General features: G+C 39.9%; 2 protein-coding genes and 1 non-coding gene across 5 annotated transcripts; 1 reads left to right on the top strand and 2 right to left on the bottom strand.

Moving 5' to 3' along the window:
- The first annotated feature begins 2,920 nt into the window (after positions 1-2,920).
- Positions 2,921-9,219, top strand: LOC126602017 (conserved oligomeric Golgi complex subunit 1-like). 3 transcript variants are annotated; one of them, XR_007615934.1, is made up of 7 exons: positions 2,921-5,184; positions 5,842-6,036; positions 6,498-6,778; positions 7,238-7,417; positions 7,674-7,848; positions 8,294-8,605; positions 8,876-9,219. XR_007615934.1 is itself a non-coding variant. In XM_050268832.1 (6 exons), exons 1-6 carry the CDS (start codon positions 3,079-3,081, stop codon positions 8,462-8,464), a joined length of 3,108 nt encoding a protein of 1,035 aa, XP_050124789.1. In that variant the 5' UTR covers positions 2,921-3,078; the 3' UTR covers positions 8,465-9,219. The 3 variants fall into 3 exon arrangements, 1 of the variants encoding a protein (XP_050124789.1); XR_007615935.1 differs by having other exon boundaries at positions 8,812-9,219; XM_050268832.1 differs by having other exon boundaries at positions 8,294-9,219.
- Positions 9,220-9,791: 572 nt separating this feature from the next.
- On the bottom strand, positions 9,792-13,683 carry LOC126602018 (cleavage and polyadenylation specificity factor subunit 3-I-like). Its single transcript, XM_050268833.1, has 6 exons — positions 13,531-13,683; positions 13,128-13,326; positions 12,886-12,983; positions 12,330-12,375; positions 12,097-12,246; positions 9,792-11,662 (listed from the first exon to the last, which is right to left on the bottom strand). Exons 2-6 carry the CDS (start codon positions 13,290-13,292, stop codon positions 10,028-10,030), a joined length of 2,094 nt encoding a protein of 697 aa, XP_050124790.1. The 5' UTR covers positions 13,293-13,326; positions 13,531-13,683; the 3' UTR covers positions 9,792-10,027.
- On the bottom strand, positions 13,654-13,727 carry TRNAR-UCG (transfer RNA arginine (anticodon UCG)). Its single transcript has one exon. It is a non-coding gene; the product is annotated as a tRNA-Arg (tRNA).
- Between the last annotated feature and the right edge of the window lie 7,737 nt (positions 13,728-21,464).

Raw genomic sequence — 21,464 nt, 5'->3', positions numbered from 1 at the left:
TCACCCAAGCACATTGGTGTCGATCTAGTTTCACTATGTAAATTGAGGGTTACAATGTACATAGAGACTATAGAGGCTAGGGTTTGCTCTAGTAGCCATATTTGACATCCTTTGCTCTCCCTCTAAAGTGAAGGTGAAGGATCCCTTTTATAGAAAAAGGGTATCTTCCCCTCTTACATAAGGGTATCTTCCCCTCTTACATACATGATAGACTAAGTAGTGAGTCTCAAATATTGAGACCCAATATATGGTACAACAACAATAAATAGAGCCGGTCCTGAGATTTTTTAGGCCTGAGGCAATGCCAAAAAATGTGCCCTAACTCCATATAAGAAGAATGATTTGTCTTCACACGTAAAACTTCGATAAAATTATACTTAGAAAAACACTTCAAACTCAAAAATTTAGAAACACAGAAAAAATAATTTATTTTGTATTGAGAGAAGAGAACAAAAAAACCCGGACTTACAAGTAGATAAATAATGAGTTTTGTTTCTCTTCTAGCTCAACTTTAAAAGTGTTTTTTTATAAATCGTGACATGTTTTTCTTATTTACTTACCTTGTCAATGTGGGACTAAAAAAAGAATTATATTTCGAGTCTTTAATTGATATGTATAAACAATGAATGAGCACTAAATTAAAATTATTGGTGACACGTCATGTGATTTGCAAATTTGGTCTAAAATTTTGGTCTACTCTTTGTTGAAGGTTAGACTTGCATTGGAATGAATGTCTACAAATTGCAACTCACATAGCTACTAGCTAGTAATTAAAAGGAATTAACAACCAAACAAAAATTCGTAAAAATTGAAAATAATAAACATGCACATAGCATTTCAAACTCAGGACCTCTCGTTAATTTTAAACAACTAAAACCTCTACTTCTAATTAAACTTCTTGATCATTTAACCAAATTTATAAATGTAGACTCTTATGAAAAGAAGTTCTTAAAAATTGGAAAGTAATAAATACACATAGTATTTCAAACCTGGGACCTCTTTGTTAATTTTAAACTACATAAACAACCACTTCTAGTTAAACTTTTTGATCATTTGACCAAATTTTATAAATTTATACTCTTACGAAAATAAATTTATAAAAATTGGAAAGTAAATAAACACACATAGAGTTTTAAACCCAAGACCTCCCCATTAATTTTAAATGATAGAAACCACTAGTTCTTGTTAAACTTCTTGATCATTTAACTAACTTTTATAAATTTATACTATTATAAAAAACACACACACACACACACACACATATATATATATATAAGGAATTGTTATTGACACTTCAAAAATCTTACTTTGCACTCCAAACTTTCTATAATTAGAAAGAGAAATATACTTATGAGGAGTGTAGAATAATATTTTTTTTGAGTGCTAATAACAATTCCTTATAAATATATTACCCTAATAATGTTGTTGGCCCAATTTTTTGGGCCCCAGACGGTCGCCCAACACGTATTGGGCCAAGGCCGGCCCTACCAATAAAAATAGAAAATGAGAGACCCAAAGTAATGAGAAAATGACTTGTAACTGTGAAACTATAAGGTATCATTCCCTCGGAATAATGAAATAACAAAAAAGTAAAAGTGACCGTGATTAAGAGAGAAACTTTTTTTTACATTTCCGAAAAGACCACCAATTTGTTTGCTTACCAGGTTCAACACAAAATCATAAATAAGTTCTACCAAAGGATTGCCAAGCATTTGGTACCGAGTTTCCTCCTTTATTTTTAGTAACAAAATAAACCAGAAGTAGGACTAAACTAAGAGTTAGAAGCGTAAACAAAAAGGATTTGTGTTTGAAAAAATACAAGTTTCCTATATTCATAGGAATCAATGGGAGAAAGGAAAATTTCTCAAGTCGTTGGGGACCCACGGTGCTGGGGTAAAGCTCTATCATTTGCATGATATACTTTTTATGGCCTTCGGGGGTTCAACTGGTACTGGTGCCTTCAGTTGGGTAGGTTGGACTAGTAATTCCTTCGGCATCATCGCAAGGATCTATCTCCATATCAAATTATTAGTTTACAAAACGCTCTTGGGGATTCTTGTCTTCTCGGGTTTCAGTTTTTAACTTTTCTTATAAAAAGTTTTTACCTATTCTCTAAGGAGAGATATACGCTTTATACAGGTAGGGGGTCATGTATACTCATGGCCATACGATTAATCTTAGACGGTTAGATTCAAATCAAAGTAGAGACTCTCGCATGAGGTTAGGGATGGCCATTCAACCCGTTAAATCTGATAACCATGGATAACCGCCCAAACGAGACGGATTTGGAGATGAACTTTTTTTTCAGATATGGGAAAAATCGTGTCGCTCACCCTGCATTCACCCCAAGGTATATGCTTTAACATGAATCACACAAGGATAGATTGATATAACAGAAAACTCTGCTAAAATGCCCACGGATCGTATATGGTTATAGGAGTTCCCGCCATATCCATTCACTTAGCCATACCAAATAGTATAATATAATATGTATATTGGATATCCATCCATGTCCGTCTTCCAATCCGTTGCGAATAATATGTATATTCAGAAGTATTGAACTTATTTGATAATTTCCTTTAATTTGCCATGATATTTCGCTTATGAAGAACACCTTCAAAAAGTATTATTATGCTTTTTATGATTTAGATGTAGATATTTAATTAAAGAATTAATATTTATTAAATTATAATGTGTCAGTTGTACAAATAAATTTGAGAGGTGTGATATTCATACATCCCATTTTACTTCTTACGTATCTTTTTAATTTTCGACCGTCGGATCGGATGAATTGAAGAAGATCAACGAACAGAAATTATAAAAAATATATAAAAAATAAAATGAGATATGTGGATAACACGTCACAACACCCACCCCAATTTTTATTAATATTCGTACTTATGAGAATAGATATGCATTTTTGTTCTCAAACTCAACCGTTGCCATTCCTACGGAGGCCCGTATACACTCAAGTCCTGCGGTGTCACCAACGAGAAACTACCGAACGCGCAGAATGCCGATCTAATCGCTCGCAACCCTTCCCACACTTCAGTTGGTGATCTTCCTCCACCAAAATCAATGAGAGTGAATTCCGGCGACGGCCTCAGCGGTGCCTCCGCCGCTGCTGCCGCCGCCTCCCGAGATGCCGAGTCCCTCTTCCGCTCCAAACCCATTGCCGAAATCAGAACCGTCGAGTCCACTACCCGCAGCCAGATCCAGTCCAAGAAGGAGGAGCTCCGCCAACTTGTCGGCACTCGCTACCGCGATCTCATTGACTCCGCCGATTCCATCGTCCTCATGAAGCGCTCCTCCCACTCCATCTCCCAAAACCTCTCCTCCGTCCACTACTCTATCAATTCCCTCTCCTCCGCATCCTCCGCATCCTCCGCCGACAACCCCGACTCCTCCCGCCACGACCCTACCCGCCACCGCATCTACGGAATCGCCTGCCGGGTCAAGTACCTCGTCGACACTCCGGAGAACATCTGGGGCTGCCTCGACGAGTCCATGTTTCTCGAGTCCGCCGCCCGCTACGCCCGCGCCAGTCACGTGCACTCCATTCTCGCCCTCCCTGGTCACGTGCGCTTCCTCTCCAACTTCCCTCTCCTCCAGCACCAGTGGCAGATCGTCGACAGTTTCAAGTCCCAGATCTCCCAGCGCGCCCGCGACCGCCTCTTCGATCGAGAGCTCCACCTGCCCGTTTCCTCCTACGCCGACGCATTGGCCGCCGTCGCTTTGATCGACGACCTCCGCCCCGAGTACGTACTTTCCCTCTTCCTCGACACTCGGAAGTCGTGGGTTTCCGGGATACTCAATGCTTGCCGTCCCGATGCTCAGTGCTCCGACGTCGTTTCGGTGCTGTGCGAGGCTCTGCGGGTGATTCAGGTGACTGTGGGGCAGGTTGGTGAGCTCTTCTTGCGGGTGCTCAGTGACATGCCGTTGTTCTACAAGGTGGTATTGGGTAGTCCTCCTGCATCCCAACTGTTCGGTGGAATTCCCAATCCAGATGAGGAGATCAAGCTTTGGAATTCGTTTCGGGAGAAGCTCGAGTCTGCCATGGGAATGCTGGACAAGGATTACATTGCCAAGGCTTGTTGCTCTTGGCTTAGCGACTGCGGAGGCCGGATGGTGGATAGGATCAACGGGAGGTTCCTCATCGACGCGATTGGCAGCGGCCACGAGCTCGCCTCGGCTGAGAAGTTGATTAGGGAGACCATGAACAGCAAGGAGGTATTAGAAGGGAGCTTGGAGTGGCTCAAGAACGTGTTCGGGTCCAACATTGACCTGCCGTGGAGTCGAATGAGTGAACTTGTTCTCGGAGATGATTCAGATCTCTGGGACAGTATCTTCGAACCTGCATTCGTCGCCAGGATGAAGGTGATTGTGGCATACAGGTTCAAGGAGCTCATGAAGACCGTGAACATTAAGGAGGGCAAACCCATCGATTTCCTTGGTGCTGGTGGTGGAGTTTGGTTTGTGGAAACCAAATCGAATAACGCTAAGAAAGGTACTGCTAGTGCTCTGCCTTGTGAAGAGAATTGTCTCAATTTCTATTTTGGTCCTCAAGTGAGTAGTATTCGAGATGCGGTGGATAGTAGTTGTCAGGATGTTCTTGATGACTTGCTGTGTTTCTTAGAATCGCCAAAGGCAGCTCTTAGGTTAAAGGATCTGGCACCGTATCTACAAGATAAGTGTTGCCAGACCATATCCAATATATTGGTGCAACTAAATAGTGAGCTTGATAATTTGGAAATTGGTAAAGACACGCAAGGGCCGGTAACTGTTGACAGGGCACTTTTCATTGGGAGACTCTTGTTTGCATTGCAGAGCCACTCCAAACACATTCCCATCATTCTTGGTCCTCCGCGGTCTTGGGTAAATGTAACAGGGTCTGTAGTTCTCGATAAGTTCCTGCCCATGTCAAGACAATCTAGAGCTCCCACTGATTCTCCAGTGCTTGATAGCCCCTCAGGTTCTAAAAGGCATACTTCATTTGCTACTGCTGCATTGCTTGGAGCAGGCCAAAGTGCAAGCCCTAAACTTGAAGAGCTTAATGTAACTATGCGAGATCTCCGTATTCGTGCGCATGGTTTGTGGATGTCGTGGTTGTCTGATGAGCTTTCAGTTATTCTTTCCCGTGATCTTCAAAAAGATTATGCTTTGTCATCATCAACTCCTCTGAGGGTAAGGCGCATTCAACGTACTTTGCTCTCCATTATTTCTGTTCTTTACGCTGTTATTTACATTTTATTTAGTATAAGTGGAATGGACTGCAATCTTACGTGATTAGTGGATAGTCATTGGATGCCAACTAGGAAGTGTAAATGATCCTCCATCTGTTTCATTCAGAGAAATAAGTGAAATTAATAGGTTTAATCATTTGAATCTAAACAGCCTAATCTTATTACTGCAAGCTTGTCTTGATTATTATAATATGACAGTTAGCCCGTAAGCTGCTTTAACTGGAGATAATTGCAAAGTAGGCCAAATGGAAGATATAACCTTTTTATACAACATTCTAGAACCGTAAAGAAACATTCTCCACAAAATTGTGTGTAGTTACAATGTAGGACGAATGATGTGGTTTAATTGAACAGACCTGAAAAAGTAAATTTGTGGATGATTCAAAAGTGGTTTTAAATCAAAGCCATGGCTTAACATATAATTATGTGTTGTGTAAGTGCACATTTTACTAGTATTCTTGAAGATATTTGGTGCTTATGTTATCTTTAAGACTGAGTTGATTGTCTGTTACGCACTTACGCTACACTGGTAGTGGTCTGCTGAATACGGTGTTGATTGAATACAATTTACCCATCATCATTTTTATTATTTGGGCAGGGTTGGGAAGAGACAGTTGTTAAGCAAGAGCAGTCTGATGATAACCAATCGGACATGAGAATATGGCTCCCTTGCATGCCTTCTCTCTATATAGTCTCATTTCTATTTCGCATATGTGAAGAAGTTCATCGAATTGGAGGTCATGTTCTTGACAAAACAATTCTGCAAAAGTTTGCATTAAGATTGTTGGAAAAGGTATGTAGCTTCGCTTGATATCTGATTTCTTTTCTCTATTCATCAATGTGTTGCTCACGTGCTGCTAGACTAACAGGTCATTGGCCGGCCATCGATAGGTCATTCTTATTTCTATTACAGTTTTATGTACACCTATTCGTGATTTTACTATTGCTTAGCATGAAGTCTATCTTCTTATCTTGCAACCTCAGGGCTGTAAGTATTGATTTTGAATTTTTGTCAACTCTTGCATTTATATTTATGTGCCCTTATGTGTCAGTTTTAATAAACATCTTTATTACCTCATGAAGTAGCTTACGTTTACTTCTGCCATTCACAGAAAATGTTGGTTTTGTGTGTTCATTAGAAAAATGAAAAATTCCCAGTTGTTTCTTTAGATTATTGTTTTGAAATATACTTTAAACCATTTGTCTTTTTTTTTTCTTTTTTTTTTTAATATTGATTGCAATACTTTCATGTAGGTCATTGGTATTTATGGAGACTTCCTTTCTACTGTAGAGGCCGGTGGATCTCAAGTGTCAGAGAAAGGAGTTTTGCAAGTTCTGTTAGATTTGAGATTTGTTGTCGATGTCCTTTCTGGGGGTGATTCTAATACGAGTGAGGAGTCATTTGCATACCTAAAGACAAAAAGTCCTTTCAGACGGAAGCAGGACCAAAGCCACGCGAAATCTGCCATTAGAGAGCGTTTTGATGGGTTGATAAATCGTCTTTCGCAAAGATTGGATCCCATAGACTGGCTTACGTAAGTTAATTTATTCTCGTGAATAAAAAGTTAGAAATCTAAACAAATATAATGAACTTCCAAAAGTTTGGATATGCGACTGGTGTCTCATTTCATGCATCTTTCTCCCATATTGTTTTGCTTAAAGGGTTATCTCTAGTGGTTGTCTTCAGAGAAAAATGAATATTTAGGAGTTTCCTGGTTGATCTCTTGGGCAGCTAGTATGTTGTTATGATCACAAGGGAAACCGAGGATTTGGATCTTAAGTAGAAAAGCATGGGAAATTAGGACAATGTTTTTTATGGAATATAATTCAACTAGTGAATCATCTATAGGGGAACCACAGCTCTAATGAGTTCTTATTATAGCATAGAAGTCGAGCTTATTGTGGTCCTATGTTTTGAATTATCTTATTTAATGATTTATATAACTATTTAGGCATTTTGACTTTGTGTATTTAATCACATTATCTTATTTAAGGTATGAGTCGTATCTTTGGGAAAATGAGAAGCAGTCCTACCAACGCCATGCTGTCCTCTTTGGATTCTTTGTTCAACTTAATCGCATGTACACAGATACTGTTCAAAAACTTCCTACTAATTCAGAGTCCAATATCATGAGATGCTCTTCAGTTCCTCGCTTCAAATACCTTCCCATCAGGTTAGTGTTTTTTGAAATTTCTACCAATGTAGTTGCTACATTACAAGGTGTGCACAACCCATACTACTGTTTTGAGTCTACTCATATTTCATTCATATAATGAACTGTATAAATTGGGTTGCACTGGCTGATTCGCTACATATGACTGTTTCTATTAGTGTTTTCCAGTTTTAACTATGTCCAAAAATATTCATTGCCAATGGGTATCTTCCTCAATAATGGGTTCTGAACTTTTGACTTTGTCTTGGTGTTCAAGTGCTCCAGCATTGTCTTCAAGAGGGACAGCTAAGGCATCCATTCCAATCTCTTCGGATGATATTTCTTCAAGAAGTCCCTGGAAAGCTTATACAAATGGAGATCTTTCCAGTAAGCTTGATTTGGACGATAACTTGAGTTTTTCTGCCGTACCAATCTTTAATTCTTTAATGCAGGCAAGGCTGTCTATCTCTTTACATTTTCTTGTTACAAGTTTTTCCTATTTTTATAGTTGCATTCTAAACAAAATTGTTTCATGTTGGAATAGCGATGCATTTGTTTGAAATGTGAATTTTTCTGGTTCACAATAAGCCAGTTGAGACACATAGTTAAAGCATGTAACGCAAGACATTTTTAGTTTCACACTATTAGGTTGGATTAAAACAAGTAAATTGTCTAGATAGTAATGAGATAAAAGACCGTGTCAGGTCGGTAAGCAAGTATGGATTGCACACAGCATACCTCTTGTTTTTTCTGATATCACCGCAATATTCTCTTTGCTCGTCTTCTACAAACAACAACCAAGCCTTATCCCACTAAGTGGGGTCGGCTAAACTGTTCCATTTGTTTAGGATATTGAGATATACAGGTTTTGAAAATGATATTCATTATGATTGGCAGGCTGGAAGTAAATTTGGAGAGAGCTTAAAACTAGGATCCATGCTAACAGATGGGCAAGTGGGCATATTCAAGGATAGATCAGCAGCCGCCATGTCGTCAATTGGTGACATTCTACCTTCCCAGGCTGCAGGTCTCCTATCATCATTCACAGCTTCCAGATCATACTCTTGATTGCCTTCAGAATTCTTCAGTCTTGTCTTCTTTTGGGCATATACAAGTAATCTATGGCTGTGAAGAAAAACAACGGAGTCTCACAAAGCATGAGATAAGGGCTCGGAGTTTGCAGCACTTATTTGAAACTTGATAGAACAGGTATGCGATTATGAAACCCTAAATTTTGGAATTTTAGTTTGAGTATCTGGTGGGAGATTAGGAAACTTAAGATAATGAGGTTATGTATAGAAGGCTGAGTAAACCCTAGTTTGAAGCTTTGAGAGCTTTATTCTTTATAAATTCGATTCTTTTGTGTTTCCGCTTGTCTTCAAAACTGTTCGTAGTTTGGGTTTTTGCTTTTAAAGTTGGCAGTGAATGTTCCGAAAGACTTAAGAGGAGGCTTAACGTAAGCCTATCTCCCCCGTATAGGTGAGTCAGAGTCATCATTATGTATAGAGGAGAGGTAGCTGAAAGTTTGGTCCATTTGTTTCTTCAATGCCCCCATCTACTTTCGAAGGCTTCAGATCAAATTGTCTATGGAAGTTAATGCAATGCTGAAGGAATCGGAGATGAGAACGATTTGGGTGTCATGTCAACTTGGATGAGGAGGATGCGCGAAATTGTACGTCTTCAAATTCAATTTTTCTCTACGAACTGGAACTCTGTCATGTAATTTTGTGTATAACTTGCAATATACGAAACCGTGTAGTTTGTACACTTAACATGTTACTTGGGAGCCTTACATAAATGAATTTGTAATTTTCTGATTGCTACATGGCTCTTTGTTTTTGGCAAAAACTGCGGAGGATATATGGTGCGTTATTGCATTCAAGTTCAACCAAGGACATAATATGCATTCGAAAAATGCCGGAATCCCTTGTACATTTTTGCATCACTTGGGGATGGATGCGGTTCGGTTTGACACCAAAAATAAATACCACTATTAAAACCAAACCGAATCAAATCAATGGTAATCGGTTTCGTTTTGGTTCGGTTAAATTAAGCCTATTCTGACAAATCACGTTCAACATTTCAAGCGTGTTAATTTTCAAACATCTAAGGAGAGAAATTGTTTTTATTGACCTTAATCGAAGAAAAATTAGTTTTATTGATCGGTGTTGGGAAATGAAATGCCCATAAACAAGAGAGATTAGATGACTTAATCAATCATAGTGTTCTTGTATTATACAACCTCCTGTGACAATTTCTCTTCTAAATCAAGCAAAGCATCTGCACAAAATTAATAGGTACACCCAAATTTCTCAGTCCGAAACAAAGCAGCATTAATCCACAGAAACACATGCGTCCTTGAAATTAAAACGATTTAACCACAACTTCTCCGAGAGACACGAATGATAACGATAGCATTCGAATAAAAAAGAGAACTCTTGAAAACTAGTCCATACAAAATTGAAAAAAGTCAGTTGCTTGCATGTAGCAGTTGCTACTACTGTTTAGTTGGTACTAATACGAGCTCAGAAACTACTGTTAACTAGTATCCAGTGTTCATCTCTATACCTTTACAAGATTCAAAAGTTATTCAAAATGCTGGAAAAAGATATACTGAAGCGCTGCAGCTGCTTACGTTGCATGGAGAGGGATTGGCTTCACCGCACTTTGGATTCGACGAAATGCTGTTTTTACTCTTTCCTTGAGACCTTCGTTTTCACTCTCTACATCCCCGCTCTGTTTATCAAGCTGCGCCACATTCCCATCAACACTAATCACTAGTTTCCCATTTTCTCCAGGCTTCACGTCGCCAAAGAGTGAAACAAGAAATGCACGAATGACCTTTTCCACCTTCTTCCCATTTTCTTCCTCAGTTTTTATATCCTCTGATTCAACAACTACCTTGGGGACTTCTCGATTGATATTCAAAATAAGAGCAACAATGGAGTCTGACACCATGTCACTTATAGGATCCGAAGGCCAATGCAGTGATATGTGTTTATCTGTATCCTGCTTCAAAGTCACCCGATCATGCACTCGCAATGTTGCCACTCCAGATTCCTCATCCACTGAAGACTCTACACTCCCGTATATTTGCTCAAGCCGATGTTTTATCACAGTGAAGCCACTAGCATATGGAATAGTAATCCGTTGAGTGACATTTGCTGTGCACAGCTGTGAGAAGACATGGAGATCATCGGAAGCCATTATTTGATAACTGAAGCCTTTTTTTACCAGCAAACCGCTGACAGTTTCACAAACTTCAGGGGTCTCCTCAGCAAGCCTTCCAATAGCTTTTGCCATTTTCTGGGAGTTAAAATACAATTCAACAGACTGACAATTCTTTGGGGTCAGGATTTTGGTGTTCCAATCAGCAAACTGGGTCACGAGCTTCTGTTTTAGCCTTCCCATCTCATTAGCTCCTCCATGAACTAGGATTATGTTAGGAGGCCTCAGCTCGTCCAAAAATGCGGTAGTCTGAACAGAGTCCGCGTGGGCGGAGAATGAAATGTGATGGACCTGCATGTTGAGAGGTACCGAGAGTCCACTCATACTAGTTACCTCTTTTGGTTCATTGATGATGGTTTTGGCTAGAGTCCCTTCAACCATATAACCTGGAATAACGCAGGAATTTTTCTTATCAGTGCACCACCTATCAAATAGCTGCCTTGACAGTCCACTCTGAAGACCACCAGGGCTTGCCATCACCACCGATGGGCCTACATCTTTGAAATTCTCAACGCTCTTTAGTGGTGATATGTACTTAAAAATGAAAGGATTTGACTTCGCATTGCGGATTCTATCGTTCATAGAAAGGGTGTATGTCTCGTATACAGACAAACATCTTTTGGCAAGTGGAGAAGCATAATAAATGGGAATATTATGGAGCTCAGGATGGTTTGACCAATACTCATCAAGGATGAGGAGAAGTTCTTGGGCACGGCCAAGTGCATATGCAGGAATCAAGACACGACCCCCCTGAGAGATGGTTGTGTGGATAACATCAGTGAACCGCTTCTCACGGATGTGCCGAGGTTGATGGTGCTGGACACCGTAAGTCGATTCAATAATGCATACATCAGGGGAGAACAGTGGGGTCTCAGCAGCACGGAGATGCCGGTCTTCTTCACGTGAATAATCTCCAGTATAAAGGACTCTAACACCGGCTATATCAACCATAAACATGGCAGCACCAAGGACATGACCGGCAGCGTAGCACCAAAATCGAATGCCCTCAACCTCTACTGTCTGATGGAAATCAATAACCTGCAATTATCATGCATTGTTAATATTAATATTATCATGGGAATATCATTCATGTCGGATTTAAAGGATTAAGGATTCAATATTCATGTTTAGCGTACTGAATACAGTAAATAATAAATGGATAATGACGTAAAGATGGTGAGGACTGAGAGTTCATCAGTGACCACAAATATTAATCAACTCAAAGTACTAATATCACCAATCGCCCTGTCCCCAACTGCAATATTAATTAAGTCAAAAAATGCCGACTGAAATACATCTAAATATACATCCCCTATGAGACACATAACTAACAGTACTAGTAGCGATAGAAAATACATCATTGAGAACAACATAACTCAAATTTAACATAAATCTGTGATAGGTTGGTTATGCTGGAAAGTGGAAACAAAACAGGTGGGAATGAAAACATAAGCCATGGAAGGACAACAAACCTCAATTCTATCCATTGAGGAATTTATGTCTTGCTCGTCAAACAACATATCTTCAACTGAAACTTTGCTCACTTTTATATAATCCGTCAAAAGCAACTTGTAGATAACCTTTGTAGCATAAGTCATAAAAACTCGGCCTTTGAATGTGGTCTATCAAAAGTTACAGAGATATTAGTCCCCTGAATAACAAAATACATACAAATTATTGTATAATTCCTTCATAGAATGAAAACCTTCTCAAGAAAGTAAGGTAGGGATGCAGCATGATCCAAGTGAAAGCTGCAAGAAAAAAACATGACCGAATATTAGTATAATGGAATGTACCATCAAGTACAAGGTAACGTAACTTTTTACTATAAAATGTAATAGGATCTAATCAGATGATTAGGATAGTTTTGCATATTAATTCAGTTAATAGGATCTAGATCATTTTGTTGTGGAAACTCTCTGTTGTAAATAAGTGGTGTTGAGGATTTAGGTCTGTAAATTGGGTATTTGAGCTAATTTTCCATCATTATATACAATCTTTTCAACTGACAAGAAAATCAAGGAAATAAGCAAAACGTAGTTAAAAAAGGATGGTTGATATGTTCAAGTTCAAAGCCATCTTTTAGTCAAAGAAAAACTATCCCATGTAAGCAGCTATCCTATTAGCATTCATCGCTTCTAACTCTAAACAAGAAATACAGAACGAAAGAACGTAAAGTATGTGTCATCTCTGATATAATTTAGCAACATATTTCAACAAAAGCTCCAAATTTTGTATATAAGTTGACGATAAATACATACTGGGTTACGAGGAGGACATCAATTGTGGACGGATCAATCTCATCAAAGTAGGGCAAAGCAGCCATGCCCGAATAAGCGGGGTGAATTCCACAATCAAACTACAATTCATACGAAGACGAAATCACACAGCCACAAATGCAAGAAACAAGAAAAAAAAAATCAAAGTCGGGAGAGTGAAAACACCAATTATATATTCGATACCCAGAAAAAATAATCATGCAGTTGTGTGAATGGCAGCATACCAAGACAGTTTTCCCTTTGAAGGTCATGTGCACGCAAGAGCGGCCGACTTCATTGCCGGCACCTAGCGGAGTGATGATCATCTTATCATCTTCTCTTGATGCTGCAGGAGCCTCCCGCCGCTTAAGAGGCGCCGGCGCCGGCGGTGGTTGTCCCACTGAAGCCATCTTTACCCGGAATGTGCGAAGCTCTGCAATCAAACTGATAGATAAATGAATCAGAAGACTTGAAATTCCAACTAAAACTTACATTTTCTTGATTACCCTTTTTCTTTCAGACCCTAAATCGAATTTACCCCGTCAAAAAAAAAATTAAGAAATTGAAATTTTAGTTGAATTGAAGAGGAAAAGCAAAGAACACCATATAATAAATGAAACCCAGAAGAGAAAATGTTCGATTTCTTACCTAAGATTTCAAAGAAGAAGAGAGAGAGAGGGGCAAAAAAAAATGCCTAAAACCCTAGAGAGTGTGTGTTTAGGAAATTTGGCTGAGGAGCGAGGAGAAGAGGATGAAGAAATTAAAAGGAAACGACCACAGTGGGAGTCGAACCCACGACCTTCTGATCCGAAGTCAGACGCGCTAATCCACTGCGCTATGCGGTCAGATATTGGGAGGGAGTAGAAAGCTATATCTTATAGATGTAAACCTCTGAACAAGCTTGTGTGCATCATTGTTCTTGGGACGCTTTATAAACTGTGTTGCAAGATCAAATAGTTGGATTTGCTAAACACATAACCCTTTTTTTGTTTATTTTTTTAATTCATAAATTTCCGTTATGAGAACTTACTAGTTTCAAAAATGGTGATTATATATGTAGTTAATCATAAGTGAATTGATTATACTACGTGACAGTGTTTCAGTATCACACAATCATATTCTAATTAGTAGTTTACGATCTCAACTGCATTCTACCATTCCGATCAATAATGTTAGGGGGTTTCATTCCTTTTAGTTAAAGTGTGTCGTCGTTATAACATATATTTATTCTACCATTCCAATCAAACAAATGACACCTTATTTCCAAAAATCACTATCATATGGGATACGGACAATACAACACCAATTAAAAGGGCAACCCAATAAAGTTATCTGCTTTGCGAAAGTCAGGGAGGAACATCTTTAGTACGCAACTTTACCCTTACTTTACAAAAGGCTGAATATTAGAACACCAATTACTGATATAATTCATGACATCATAAGGGCATGTTCTAATGATTCGTAACAACATCACAATGTGCATCATATGTTGGTGCCTTGACTCCCAAGTTATTATCAACTGGTTACGTTGTTTGGGCATCCGGAAGACTGGTGGGTGCTTCGAGTAGTTGACCACCATCAGGAAATGATTCATATACAGGCAACGAACACTCGTCCATCTTTTCGGATCTGAACCGGGTACAACATCAAGTGCCTTCATCTCCTTGTGCTCTTCAGACACAAATGCTTTCTAGGTAAGCTTAGCGATCTCATTAACACGCTTCACACATTCAAGGCTCTCAGGATCTTGATAGGTATCCTCAAGTCCACCCAGGTGCTCAGCCTACAAAGACATTCAGTAACCATATACATGCATTCGACCAAATGCATTGTGTATATAACATTTGTAATCCACGAGAAAAGGTTTAAGGACTTTGTTGCTTTTCCGATTACCATATAAAACTAATCTAGTTCAAAGTACAGCTCGATGTACACATAATTATATTTGACTGAAATAGTCAGTACAGTCTGAACTCCCAAAAAATGCCTTTACATAAAAATTTACATAAAGGAGTGTGGGAGAATTTTGAACTTGTAAACGTAATAGGTTGAAGCAAACAACCTTAACCTGTAATTACTATAAAAATTCACTCATTCTTATATCGGAGTAATAGAAAGAGAGAAATTTGCAATTACTACTTTTCCTTAGTGTAAATATATTTTCATATAAAAAAATATTAAACAAAAAGAGGACCCTATTAAATCAAAATAAACTATAAATTTCGTATTTTTTTTAGCGGGTCAGGAGTACATCCAACAAAAACTTGGGCTTCAGCCCAAACCACAGACAACAAAAGCCCACAACAGTGTGACATAAAAAAATTAAAAAATAAAAAATCTGCCAAACAATCTCCAAAACCCTAAACCCTAAAATGTTAATGAAAGCTATGTAAACAAGAAGGCAGAAACAAAACCCCTCTCCCTTCCTTCCTTCCTTCTTCACTAAACAGAGAGCGAAACAACAATTAGAAGAACGACGTCGTCAGATAGAGAGGAGAAGCTGACGAAGATGTTGGGGAAGTAACCGGCTTCGGGGGAGGACTTCACGACGGTGCGCGAGCTCTTCCGCCACCGCATAGAGTCATTTGATTACCTTGTCACTAAGGGTCTCAAGGTTCTACTCAGTAAGATCAAGCTCATCCAAATTGTCGACCCTTCAATGATAGGACGCATTCCGTAGAAATGGAGAAGAAAAGGAAAATGCAAGGAAAGTAAGAAATAAAATAGGCTCTCTAGGAAACCCTAGGAGAGCGTCGAAAGCCTTAACGGAATTCTCGGTATTCCAATCACCGCTGTGATAAACCTTAAGGGTGACGATAACTAACTTCGAGGGGGTCGTCTTTCATGGTGTGGGGAAGGTTGTTCCATCTTTTGACTCGGTGCATGCAGTTCTGTGTGCGGGGTTGGGAGTGGTTAGGTATGGCCTTTGCAATGATTGAGGATATGGTTTCTAAGTTTTCTGGAAAATTTGCAATAACAGAAGATGAACAGAAGATTGTTGTGGTTGATAGAGATGAGGCACTGTCTCTTAAGTCGTCTAAAGTGTTCTTAGTGGGGGAGGTGTTGACAAGAAAACCACTGAATAAAGAAAATTTCAAGCGACAAATGAGAAGCTTGTGGAGACCTAAGCCAATTGCTAATATTTGAATTAAAGGTTGACATATTCACGTTTGGCTTTAATACCAAGCAGGAACGGACTACGATCTAGAAGGGTGGCTCGTGGCTTTACAATAAGCAGTCTTTGTTGGCCCTTGAGGAGGCTGATGACTTAACTCATCCTGCTAGGGTGCAACTGTCGTATCAAGATTTCTGGGTCCAAATTAAGGGGCTCCCAATTTGCTACATGACAAGGCAAATGGGTAAACTTATCGGAAATATCTTGGGTGTATATGTCTTACTGGATCAAAGTAAGAAAGAGTTCCAGTTCGGAAGCATTCTTAGAATTAGAGTCCGACTTGATGTTGGGAAACCGTTGCGTCGTTGGGTGTCAGTCCAATTAGATGGGAAGGTGGTGCATGTGGATGTTCGGTATGAGAAGCTTCCTCTTACATGTTTTCTATGTGGTATGATGGACCACGTGGAGGAACAATGTGAGAAATTTAATTGACAGAATGATGATGATCGTGCAAAACCGCATGGGAGGTGGTTCAAGGTGATGTATTAGGTAAAGACTATAGGAAGCCACAAGGTAAAAAGTTTGGTCTGGATTCGGAGGTTGGGTGGTCCATGAAAGTGCCAGATTCTAAGAATGGTGATGAAGGCATGAGGGAGGTCAAAGTGGGGATGGAGAATGGCGAAACGGACCGGCGTATATCACAACCAAGAGAGAGAGATGAGAGCCAAATCTTTCGGGTTCCCATGGATTCGTTTGGTAACTTAGGGCAGTCTCTAAGAGTGATTGATGAACATGTGTTAATGTGCAGCATTCCGGATCTTAATAAGATTGCCCATGATGACGAGATGATTGACATATCAATGGCAATTATACCATTTGTGGAGAACAATGATGTTATTACAGGTCAATGAGAGATGAGGAACGGGGTGAGTAGCAGGTGGCATACCCTATTAGTGTGGGACAACTAATTGCACCCACCCCAATTCGGGAATGATCATTAGTTCAACATAATGCAGGAAGGGCATACACTGATTAGGTAATGGGATCATACCCATTTAACTTAGATCCTTTTGTCTTTGGGCTTAGTGGTCCCATGCAAGGAAGAGGTAAAAGAAAGGTGGAGGTTAGAGGCAGGGGGAGAAAGTGAACTAAAGAGGTGTATACAAAGCTACCTGAACTTGGTAAGTGACATACACGTGAGCAGGAGGGTGGGAAAAGTGAAGATGTAGTGAAGAGAAGGGCGGTGGTGATGAAGTCTATGAATTTTTCAACAGCGGCAGCTAACGAGGATCAGCCCCGCCGAACAGGAAGGTGGAGACTTACGCAGTGAGAGACAGATGGAGGGTTTCCGACGTGCATTATTAAGTTGCCAACTCCAGGACTTGGGGTTTATTAGAAACAAATACACTTGGGAAACTACACGAAATGGGGAAATTAGGGTTCGACTAGACCGTGCTATAGCTAATCAAAGTTGGATTGATTTGTTTCCACAATTTCAGGTAAGCCATTTGAAACCCACGCCATCTGATCATATTCCTATTTTGATGGAATGAGAGATTAAAAGAAGATTACGAGCCCGGAGAAGTTTTAGGTATGAAGATGGGTGGACGGTTCAAAAGGGTTATGCTGATGCTGTAAAGGTTGGCTGGGAGTCGACTTTCACAGGTTTTCCCATGTTCCAGGTGACAGAAAAAATTAAAGCCACAAGGTGTCAATTGTTAAAGTGGTAAAACGCACGAAAAGAACAAATCCAAGGGCAATTGTAGAGACGGAAGATAAACTAAATTCTTTATTTGGTCAGCCTTTTACTGAGACTACCATTGCTCAAAGACAGGATCTTTATAATCGTTTGCACTCGTTACTGGCCCAAGAGGAAGCATATTGGCGACAAAGATCCAGGGAGAATTGGATGAGGTTGGGGGATCAAAATACGAGATTTTTTTCACCAGAAAGCTAATAGAAGGCAGAGAAAGAATGGTTTATGTGGGTTGTTTGATGATAAAGGTGGCTGGCATGAGGATAAACAAGGTATGGAAAATGTTATTGTGACGCGTCAATGGTACTCGAACATGTAACACCCAAAGTCACGGCAGCCATGAATTCTGAAGTATTGTTGCCTTTTACAAATGAAGAGATAAAGTATGCACTTTTCCATATGCACCCTATGAAGGCACCGGGGCCGGACGGTATGTCGCCTGGATTTTATTAGAAGCATTAGGAGATTGTGGGGCAGGATGTATGTGATGGAGTTCGGTCTCTTCTTTCTTCGGGTGGTATGTTGTGAAAGATTAATTATACTCATGTCACTCTTATTCCGAAGAACAAAGATCCCACGTTGATGACCCAACTCCATTTGATTAGTCTGTGTAATGTTATATACAAAATTTGTTCCAAAGTCTTAACTAATAGATTGAAGAGCATATTACCGGATGTTATCTCACCTGCTCAGAGTGCGTTTGTACTTGGACGATTAATATCAGATAATTGTCTCGCGGTGTTAGAGATTGTGCATCACGAAGCCTATGATCGTATTTAGTGGAGTTTCCTGGAACAAATGATGAGGAAATTGGGATTCGTCGAGGATTGGATATCTCTTATTATGATGTGTGTCGCTAATGTCACATATTCTTTCAAACTTAATGGCGAGCCGGTGGGATATGTGCATCCAAAGCGAGGTATAAGACAATGGGATCCATTATCACCTTTTTTATTTGTTCTATGTGTTGAAGGTTTGTCAACCTTATTTGATGCGTGGGAGACAAAGCCGATTAAAAGGGGTGGCGATAAGTAAGGAGGCCCCCAATGTTCACCACTTATTATTTGCCGATGACAACTTCATCTTTGTGAGAAGTTCCTTGCAAGAATGTTTAGAGGTCAAGCACTTATTAGAAGTTTACGAGAATGCTTCGGGACAAGCAGTTAATTATCAGAAGAGTTGTGTGTTATTTAGTGGAAACCTTAATGAGTACGATGGCCAATTACTTGCAGACTATTTGGGTGTGTCACGGGTTGAGTACCATAACCGCTATCTCGGCTTACCGATCTATGTAGGTAAAGCCAAGAAAGTGACTTTTGCTTATTTGAAGGATAGATTGTGGAAGAAGCTTAATGGATGGAGAGGAAGTCTGTTAAGTAGTGCGAGGAAGGAAATTCTGATAAAAACAGTGGCACAAGCTGTGCTGTTGTACACCATGCAAACTTTTTTACTCCCTAAAACTCTATGCAATGAGCTAAGTCAAATGGTAGCTCAGTTTTGGTGGGGGCATGAATTGGGTAAACGTCAAATCCATTTGATGAAGTGGAGTAAAATGTGTAAACCGAAAAGTGAGGGGGGTTGGGGTTGGTGTTTAAGGATCTATACACTTTTAACCTTGTTTTACTTGCTAAGCAAGGATGGCGTTTAATCCAGCACCCTGAGTCCCTTGCTACCCATATTTTCAAAGCAAAGTACTTTCCAACTACGGACTTCTTACAAGTTTCGGTAAGATCAAATGCATCTTTTTGTTGGAGAAGTGTGGCAGAAGCACGCGTGGTACTTCAGCGAGGTGCTAGATGGAGAGTTGGGGATGGTATAAAAATTAAAATCTGGGGGGATAGTTGGCTGCCTAGAGAGGGCTTCTTTAAAGTCTTAAGCCCTATTCTTACTGGAGTGGAGCACGATAGTACATTGGATAACTTGCTAGTGGATAACAGTAGTCTTCAATGGAATTGGGAGTTAATTAATAGTATATTCTACGAAGAGGAGGCAAAACTGATTCAAGGTATCCCCTTGAGTTATTTCAAACCACCAGATCGGTTGATTTGGGTGGCGGGGAATGATGGTTTATTCTCAACAAAAAGTGCATATTTGGTAGCCCGGTCAGGAGGAAGTGTGTGTGTGGGGGGGGGGATGAGACTACGAGTTCTGAAATGCATGGGGAATTGAAACATATGTGGAAAGCTTTGTGGAGAGCGGGTGTACCTGAAAAGGTGAAGATATGTGTCTGGCGGTGCTATTTAAATGCTTTACCAACACGAGAAAATTTGTTGCGACGTAAAGTGATCACAAATGCTGCTTGCCCATTCCAGAAAATGTGGAGCATGCGTTTCTAAACTGCTCGAGATCATCGTCATTATGGTTTACTAGCCTTTTGGGTTTGAGGACAAACCGACAAATCCATTGAGGTTTCCGTATGTGGTTGGTGGAGATGGCGAGGTTACTTGCATGACAAAGCTTTGAACTACTTTTGATTTTGATATGGAGTATCTAGAAAGAACGCAATTCTTTTTTATAGAATGGTAGGGCTTTGAATAAGGTGGAAATGGTTTGTAAGTCTCAAGCGTGGTTGCAGGAATATAGGAAATGGCATGCCTCATCACAGGGTAGCAGGTGAACAACCTCTCAAAAATGGGAGAGACCTGGTGTGGGTTAAGTCAAATGTAATTTCGATGGTGCATGAGATGAGATAGGTGAACGAGGGGGTGTTGGGCTCGTGGTGCGCAATGAGAAGGGGGATTTTGTTGCAGCTACAGCTTTGCATTTCAGCGGGGATCAGCTCGGCAATTTTGGCTGAGATTTGGCTGCTCGAGCAGCAGTCTTATTTGCACACACTCTGGATGCAAGGCAAATGCACTGATGGTTGTCAATGCTTTGCAGAGTGACATGACAGCCCTTGTCCATGGTATGTTTGGTAACGTTGTCCTGGATGCAAGGCAAATGCTACAGTCTTTTCAGCATTGGAAGGTTGTGTTTGGTTGACGGGAGACGAACAAGGTTGCAAATCGGCTCACAAGATTGGGTTTCACTTTAGCTAGTCCTATTTCTTGGTTTGAAGAACCACCTGATGTAATTTCTGATTTACTTTTTGAGGATATTATTACTAGTTAAAGGTCGGGATGCTCTTTTTCCCTTGAATCGGGTTGAAAGTCCCGACAAGGTTTTTATCGAGGCCCACTATTAGCACCCTATCCTCGTGTTTGTACGATGCCTTCACATTTGTGCAATATCGTACTTCTTTCAAAAGAAATAAAATAACAATTCTTTTCATTCATATCCACTTTAGATGAACATAGTAGTTTAAATACACAAAAGAATAGCTAGGATTAAGTAGTCTTAGTGGGCTTAGCATTAGCAATGGGCCTAATAAATACTAGTAACCCATGGTGGCCCAAAGGGTCCTAACAATCCCGCCCGCTTAAAATAATGCAAGTCCTCAAGCTATAATTGTAGTAGTTGCTAACTTTGACCGAATGTGCTCCGTCTCTTTCCAAGTTACACCTACTCCAAGCAATCTGGCAAGTTGGCATGTAGTGGTGTGTCTCTGCTAGTTCTCCTAGCTATGAGTCATGAGGTCCTCAAATATTATCACGATAGATGCCCCCAAAACAAGTGCAGTATAAGTCTCCAAATAGACCACAATTCTAGCAAGCATGTAATATAGCCAATTTTTGTCAAACAATAAATCCAAAGAATCAGAGGACCGTTAAT

Source organism: Malus sylvestris, chromosome 15, assembly GCF_916048215.2.
Source record: "Malus sylvestris chromosome 15, drMalSylv7.2, whole genome shotgun sequence".
Lineage (NCBI taxonomy): Eukaryota > Viridiplantae > Streptophyta > Magnoliopsida > Rosales > Rosaceae > Malus > Malus sylvestris.
This window is presented reverse-complemented; position numbering and strand designations above follow the sequence as displayed.

Coding starts and splice junctions, on each gene's coding strand:
- LOC126602018 (XM_050268833.1), bottom strand. CDS start 13,292: ATGGCTTCAGTGGGACAACCACCGCCGGCGCCGGCGCCTCTTAAGCGG. Junction 12,984..13,127: donor TCAAAGGGAAAACTGTCTTG/GTATGCTGCCAT, acceptor TATGAATTGTAG/TTTGATTGTGGAATTCACCC. Junction 12,247..12,329: donor TACCTTACTTTCTTGAGAAG/GTTTTCATTCTA, acceptor AACTTTTGATAG/ACCACATTCAAAGGCCGAGT.
- LOC126602017 (XM_050268832.1), top strand. CDS start 3,079: ATGAGAGTGAATTCCGGCGACGGCCTCAGCGGTGCCTCCGCCGCTGCT. Junction 5,185..5,841: donor CATCATCAACTCCTCTGAGG/GTAAGGCGCATT, acceptor TTATTTGGGCAG/GGTTGGGAAGAGACAGTTGT. Junction 6,037..6,497: donor CATTAAGATTGTTGGAAAAG/GTATGTAGCTTC, acceptor ACTTTCATGTAG/GTCATTGGTATTTATGGAGA.